Genomic DNA, 7,657 nt, shown 5'->3' with positions numbered 1-7,657 from the left:
CGTATTGGTATGTTAAAATTTTTTCTTTCCCCAGTTAATGTAAGAATTTCCAACTCTGCAATATTGTGCATATTATTCATGCAATCGAACCTTCTTCGTTTTGTCCCCAAATGGTATCATTTTATTAAATTTAAATCTATACGGTGAGTGATACATTGCAAAACATTCAATCCTTAAAAGGGAATTTCTTTTTTATTTAGTAATCTTGAGAGGCTGTACTTGTATTACCAATCATTCAAATATTGTAGAAACTAGAAAATGAGTGTGTGCCTAAATGAGTCAGGTAGTTTATTAAGGGCCCACGACCGGCTTATATCAAGTCACATTTAACCTAATACAGTTAATAAGATAGAACAAATTTGGGTCTTAAAAAAAACTTATTTATAGGCCTACATGTATAAAACATTAAAACCTGACATACAATTTTATGAAAATAAATTAAAATAATTTTTTAAATCATTCTAATTGATAAAAAATATTATTTTATATAATTTTTTATAATTCTTGATAAACTTAAACAGATAAATAGGTTTAGACCGAACTTTTTATTTTTTTTAATCAGAAAAATATTTCTATAGTTAATGCAGATAAGTTATCTGCATTTACTTCTAAACGACGTCGTTTTGGAATTGAAAGATTAGAAAATTATAATTATAGAGAGTATAATAATCCTGAAATAAATTAAAATTACAAAAATATCATGATTTCCGTCTCAAAACGACGTCATATTGAGTTTACTGCAGATAACTTATCTACAGTAACTGCTGAAAAAATAACTTTTTTAGTATAGATCATGCTAGGTCGACTATAATTTAACCTACATTAAACTAAGGATATTATTTTCCAAATGTTATATGAGAGAGAAATCATTTCATGTACACACAAAGTGCAATGTAGGTTTCACTTTGTGTTTTTATCTCTCCTCCATTTAACGAGACCCACATTGCACTTTGTAGTTTATATGTACACGAGGGATATTTTTTTAATGGAAAATATTTTTCTTATGTTGTAGAAGAGTAATTACCTCATGTTATAGAAATAAAATTACAAGTGAGATACATAGGTAAGAAGAGAGAGAAAAAAAAGAATGGTGAAACTCATCCCTCTTTTGTGTGTGTATGAAAATTGTTTATCTCATGTAAAATGAGATAAACATAACCTTTTTTAATATTACAGTGTACCGCACTCGTACACTCTGTTTACTACATGAAAAAAGTTTAAAAAGATATAAAGGAGAATATATAAAACAAAAAACAAAAAACAAGGGTTAAAGTGAAAAAAAAAATTACCCGTTTTTGTAAATAGGTGACCGAATTCGGTACACTGACTGTATCAAAAATTTGCTTACATGAGAAAAATAATACTGTTAAACTAATATTCTAGATTAGGCTTAATACATTCAATATAAACTTAACCTATTTATACCAAATTCTAGCTTAACTCTACTCATTTACCTCCGTGCTACTTCTGCCAATAGAATTAAAATGGTCGAAGTTCACAAATTCAAAATGAGTATGCATAATAATATCAACTCGGATGATAAGAAAACAAACTGAATTCAACTATACAATTGAGGCTATGACCACTCATATTGCACCTAACTATTTAATTTGATAATTCATACAGCTATGATTGTGTTTTTAAGAGCTCTGTACATAACTAAATGCTATTTCTAATTTCTAAATTTAAAAACAAATTATAGAAACTTTAATCTTTTCTTTTCCTTTTGATAATTTTTCTCTGTATCAAAGGAATTTCCTTTCCCACTTCCAATTGTATGATCATAATAATGATAATAGAAAAGCATGGTTGGTGATAGTGTCCAAAATGAAAATAATTAAAAGAGACAAAAAAGCTGAAACAAATACAATGGATGAGGAGGGTAATGGTGGTGCTGCTTGGCTGCTACCACCTCTGAATATCATCCCGAAGAAGTCCCCATCGTCGCCGCTGGACCCCTCATTGTGGCCCTTGCTGGAGGCTCCGGTCACGGTCCCACCTCCGTTGAAACCGGGATATAAATCCCCATTATCCCTATTCAATAATTGAGTAATAAGCACTCAAAAAAGTACCCCTTTTTTGTTTGATAAACATTGAAGAACTACTGAAAAAAGATCAATGATGATGAAAGCATTGATTTTTAACATCAGGAAATATAAAAGAGAAAAACACTGACTTCAAATTGAAGGAAAGACAAGGACAAATTTCTTGTTTTGACTACATTATGTATAGGACATATCTTGATTAGACCCTTCACTACATCAAATCATCATCTTTTATATTGGCTTCAACTTGAAGGAAAGATAAATATCAGGTAATTTGACTAGTATTAATATTGTATTGGGTTTGGCAGGGAACTAGGCTTTTACTTTGAATTTTTTTAATTTATCATTTTTTTCAAATTATACATAAGAAAATTTATACTTAAAGACCTATTTTTATTCAACAGTTGTTATTTATTGTGAATTATTAATTAATTAATGAATTTAATTTATGAAAATAATAATTGTTGATTAACAAAAATCAACGATTAAAATATGATTGTAAACAAAAAATAAATTGTAAGTATAATCTTCCTCATTATATATTAATCTATTCACCTTTGATCGAATCCTAATCCAATAACTCAGTCAAGTAAATATCAGTGAAACTATGGTCAAATTGATATATAACTTGGGAAAGGGAGCAAAATGATAAATTTTTTAAAAATAGCAAAATGGTTAATCAGCGTGAGAACTGAGAACTAGCCTCCCCTGTGTCATAAACACATCAGAGTAAGTGTACATTTCAAGAGTGTCAATGCTCGATTGTTGCGGCCTTAATTGCTGCTATTAATTAAAAGGTGTATATAACGACGAGAGTAGGAATGAATGAGTGGATGTCAGACGTAAGAAAGAATAGCCTTTATCATGAATACCGTGTGAGAATGAGTCAAAGCATACATGGAAAAGAACAGGAGATAAGATGCACTTGTGTTAAAGAAATATACGTGTGACTAGATTCAACAATTCAGGCAAAGAAGTCAAATATGAAATAAATTAATTTAGGTAGTAGTTTCAAATTTGATAAAGAGAAGTCACTTTAAAAAGTTAAGAAACATATAGTATTGCTAAGTTTGGCCATAGAGGGTTGTAAGAAGTTGATTGCCAGTGCAATGAGGGTAGACCGGGACTGGGAAATGGGCAATTATGCTAAACAAGAGCCATAATTCTTCACAATTCAATTTAGGTGTAGGGCCATTGTAATCCTTCTGTTTAAATCAATAGCTGTTTTCAAAAATTGTACTGGAGAATGGTTGTTGCATGGTATACAACCAGATAAATAAATGTAAGGACTAAACAGCAATAAATAAAAAGGTTAACGGTGGGAGACAGCAAGAGCGTGTTAATAAGGGGGGAGTCCCTTTCCCAATTCTGATCGAGTAGCTCTAGTTGGTGAGTCGTGACTAGTTTGTGTCGAATCAGAAATGTGCTCAAAAACACATTATACTATGAGAGGTCCCACGCTTACTTGCTGGAAAGCAGATAATCAGGAATATAATTTCAGTCATCTCCCCATCAGACCCTCCAAATCTTACGTGGGCTGGTTTTTTTTTTTTCTATTTTCTTTTTATAATGGAACCTACTTATTTTTATGTGAATATGTCGGAAAAAAAATTTCTACACTAAAAAAAAATGTTAAACCCTTTTTTTAATATTAGTCCAATTTGAGTCTGATGGAATTACAACAAAGATATCTCTATCACATTTTAACACCTCTACATTGCTAGGAATTCGAACTCGACATCACTAGTTAAACTCGAACAACCATTTACCAATTGATAGCGTGCTTGGTGGTGGGGCCGTTCTCTTTTATTCTCTACTCTCCAAACCTAGTTTTCAACCTATACTCCCCCTGGCCCCTGTTGACACACATGCATCTCTTCTTTCATGTGGACATACAAGTCCTTTTCGGCCCTTTCTTTTTTCCGTTGTTCTTCCCACTTTATTCCTTACTATTCTATTTATCGGATATGAATGGAGCAGCTCAATGAGGAGTTTCTGAATCTCGATTCCAAATGCTTATTTATCGTATACACCGCAAAAAATGTAAGAATTTGTCTATGGTTATGGTACCTCTTCTTTCCAAGTGATTATAGGAGGATTCAATGGGGTTGGAGGGCAAGAATAACAGTACCAACTAACATATCCAGAGGGGATCAAAACAAACTTTTCTGCTTTAAAAATATCCCGCAAGGAAAAAGAAAAAAGATTTTATAATCGTGCATCCTAACTTTACAAGAAAAAGATGAATAAAGACAAATGAACTGTAAACAAGGCTGTTGTTGCCTGTTGGCCCATAAGGCTAGAGATTCCCAATGACCTCACCATCACGGGCATTGGCGAAAAAGCCCCACTTTCCCCCTATTTCCCAAATCATTCATGTAAGATTATTAATCAGAATTGGTAATCCCAATCTTGTTTTACTCCATATACTAACTAGGTCATGTCACTCCCACTGTTACCTTGGAAAGTGAGATTTAGCATAAACCGAAGTTTAGGAAACAGCGGAAGAAAGTGAAGGTGGGAGCACATTAAAATAACAATATTCCATACAGCTTTCCACAATAACTTGTCAGAACAACTTGTATTTGTATCCTATAGTTGTTGTTGGTATTGTGTTGTACTACCGCGTCCTTCAACATTCATAAAAGAAGTGTGGGGCATGTTGCCAGCAGGGAGGGACATTTCCGTAATTTAATTATAATGAAAAGACGAAAGTAACCTTTACGGCGATTAGAAATATTGAAAAGACGAGATTAACCTTTCTAAGGACAATTAAGAAGACAGGTAACGTCCGTTGTTAGGGCATTTTCTTTAAGACTGATTATTTTATTTGAGAACCAAAAGGGCAAGGAAATAATAATATCTATCAATTATAATTATAATTAGGGCCGTAAATAGATTAAATTCTGGTTAGCCCTATGTAAAATACCTTAGGTCTAATCTATATTTAAAAGACAAAAGTCTTGGCGAAGGACTTTTAGCTTGTTTAAACTTATTAAAAAATTATTGAATGTTTAAAAATTAGAGTTCGCTTTTTCTACGATTAAAATTTGATAACTTATTTACATTAAGCCCAAAACGAAGTTGTTTTGAGGCGAAAATCAAAGTGTTTTTGTAATTATAATTTATGTCAGAGTTATAATAATCTTTTTCATTATAATTTTTTAATTTTTCAACCCAAAACGATGTCGTTTTAGAAGCGAATATAAATTACTTATCTACGTTCACTTTAGAAATATTAAAGTCTAAAAATTATTAATATAATAATTTTATTCATTTTATTTAAAACAAATAATAAGATATAGGATGGCATGTAAATTTATAAACCCAACATGTAAAAAAAACTTACGACATATTTTTTAAGGATAAAAGATTTCTCCAATCAACGGAGATAAATTATTTCCATTGAACCCAAAACGACATCGTTTTAAAGCGGAAATTAAGATATTTTTATAATTTTAATATATTGCAGGATTATATTATTCTTTATCATTATAATTTTTTTTAATCTTATAATTCCAAAGCGATATCGTTTTGAGCTCAGATGACTTTATTCCAAGTGATTCGAGAAATATTTTTTCTATTTTTAAATAAAATTTTAAAAAAATCCAGGCATTTGACTATATGTAATCAGCTGATCAATTAAGAAGCTGATCAGCTACGACTGGCTTATATAGGTAAGGCGATATGGGACTTTCGGCAGCCTATGTAATCTACTTACACCCCTAATTATAATATGGACTTTATTAATCTTATGTAACAGAACAGAAAGATAACTCTCTTATGCAATAGTGAATAAGTGTAGGTGGTGAGGGTGGGTACCTGGGATCGCCGAAGACTCCGGAGTACATGGTGAGCAGGTCAATTTGCTCGGCGGATTTGGGTTGCACACTTGAGGCCTGTGCATACTGAGCAGCGAGCCCTGCACCAGAAGGCACGAAGAATGCTCCATTTACCATTATATCCCCCTCCGTCCTCCAATTCCAATCACTCCACTCATTCTCCTCCGTATCCACGCGCTTCGTCACCTGCCATTTCAAAAAAACCCACTGTTAGTTAGCGCCTCAAGTTCACGCGCCACCCTTGCGAGTGCAAATGTTACAGCAAGCATAGAATATATTCATTTGGAACAGTAGTCAAACAAACAAACCCACAATGACCCTACACCCAGGAATAATATCAATTTCCATTTCCAAGACAAAATACAAATAATTCAAAAGGCTGAAAAGAAACAATAATAATAATAATAATAATAGTAAATAAAAAAAATAAAAAAATAAAATTACCTCTTTGGAATTAGGATCGGAGGGAGCAGTGTAACGGTTACCCTGGCTGTTAATGGTGGGGCTAGCGCTGCCGCCGATAGCATACATCTCCCACTGAGTGAAATCGTTGTTAACGACGTGTATATAACCGTGTCTGCACCGCGGCATACGCTGCACCAGCCCTTCACCGAAGTGATTGAAGGCAATCGTAACCTGCATACCCTTATCGGGCAAGTAGTTATCGTTGTGGCCCAACAGCATCACCTCATCGTGGTGTGCGAAATGGTTGTTAGATATTGTTATCCCAGTGGACCCCATTATGGCATCGATCAAGCCGTCCGTGCAGTAAGACAGCGAGCAATGGTCGATCCAGATGTTCCGGGCGCTGAAGATTGATATCCCGTCACCGTCCGATATGCCCCTCCACCCTACATGCGTTGGACTCGCCCTTATATTAGTGTTACCCGAGGGCTTGCAATGGTGCACGTGGATGTTGTGGATGATGACATTCGACACATACTGGAGCGTTATGCAACCGTGGCCGGTGACCTGAACATTGACGCCGCGGCCGTCGACGGTTTTGAAACTGTTGAAAATCAGCTCGTGTCTTAGGGTTATGGTCATGTCGGCGGCGAACACGATCCACAGGGGAACGTCTTGGATTACGGCGTGACGGAGGGTGCCGGGGACGGGGTTCACCGGATCGTTGTCGGAGGAGTCGGTGACGATGTAGATCTGACCGCCCTTTCCGCCCATGGCGTTGCGCCCGAACCCGATGCCGCAATCCGCCAGCTTCTGGCGGTTCACGGCCCAGTTCGGGTCGCACCGCCAGCAATCGTCAACCGGGTTGCCCGTTAGACACGAAGCTTGGTCCTTTGAGAGGAGTTGTCTTCTCGAGAGTGACACATTGATTTTCCTGCAACAGAACCAAAAAAAAAATGAACAATGCTGAAAGATGAACAATGCAGTTGGGTGAGGAGGGTTTGGGTTACCGTTGAACTTCTTGAACCACAGCTTCAGGGTAAGAATGTTGGTGGGGCAAGGTGAGGTTAAATAAAGCTTGGATTGGGGGTGAGAAAGAACTCAAGAGGCACATTAAAAGAATGCAGCTCATAGGAAGCATTCTTCAACCAACAATAATAACAACTTGAAGGTGGGTGTGGGGATGTTGGGGTTTTTTTTTTGTTGCTTCTGTAAAAATGCTTCCTTTCAGAGATGTCTTCCTCTTCAATGCTCAACAACTTAGGAAGCTAGAAAATTTTGGGGAAATGGGATGGGTTTTTATAATAAACTATGATTATAGAAATAATGGTAGCTGTAATTATTCTAAATTGAAATAAATTAAGT

At 35.1% G+C, this 7,657-nt stretch overlaps 1 protein-coding gene across 1 annotated transcript; it reads right to left on the bottom strand.

Annotated features, from left to right (window-relative positions):
* Positions 1–1,674: 1,674 nt before the first annotated feature.
* On the bottom strand, positions 1,675–7,433 carry LOC133307467 (probable pectate lyase 18). Its single transcript, XM_061507976.1, has 4 exons — positions 7,303–7,433; positions 6,332–7,226; positions 5,868–6,073; positions 1,675–2,034 (listed from the first exon to the last, which is right to left on the bottom strand). Exons 1-4 carry the CDS (start codon positions 7,431–7,433, stop codon positions 1,782–1,784), a joined length of 1,485 nt encoding a protein of 494 aa, XP_061363960.1. The 3' UTR covers positions 1,675–1,781.
* Positions 7,434–7,657: the final 224 nt, after the last annotated feature.

This window comes from Gastrolobium bilobum, unplaced genomic scaffold, assembly GCF_033153095.1.
Source record: "Gastrolobium bilobum isolate Gb01-03AN ecotype WA unplaced genomic scaffold, APGP_CSIRO_Gbil_v1 utg2836, whole genome shotgun sequence".
Classification (NCBI taxonomy): Eukaryota; Viridiplantae; Streptophyta; class Magnoliopsida; order Fabales; family Fabaceae; genus Gastrolobium; species Gastrolobium bilobum.
The sequence above is the reverse complement of the archived record's forward strand: the minus strand, read 5'-3'. Positions and strand labels throughout refer to the sequence as shown.

Coding starts and splice junctions, on each gene's coding strand:
- LOC133307467 (XM_061507976.1), bottom strand. CDS start 7,433: ATGCTTCCTATGAGCTGCATTCTTTTAATGTGCCTCTTGAGTTCTTTC. Junction 7,227..7,302: donor GTGGTTCAAGAAGTTCAACG/GTAACCCAAACC, acceptor GTTCTGTTGCAG/GAAAATCAATGTGTCACTCT. Junction 2,035..5,867: donor GGAGTCTTCGGCGATCCCAG/GTACCCACCCTC, acceptor ATTATTGAATAG/GGATAATGGGGATTTATATC.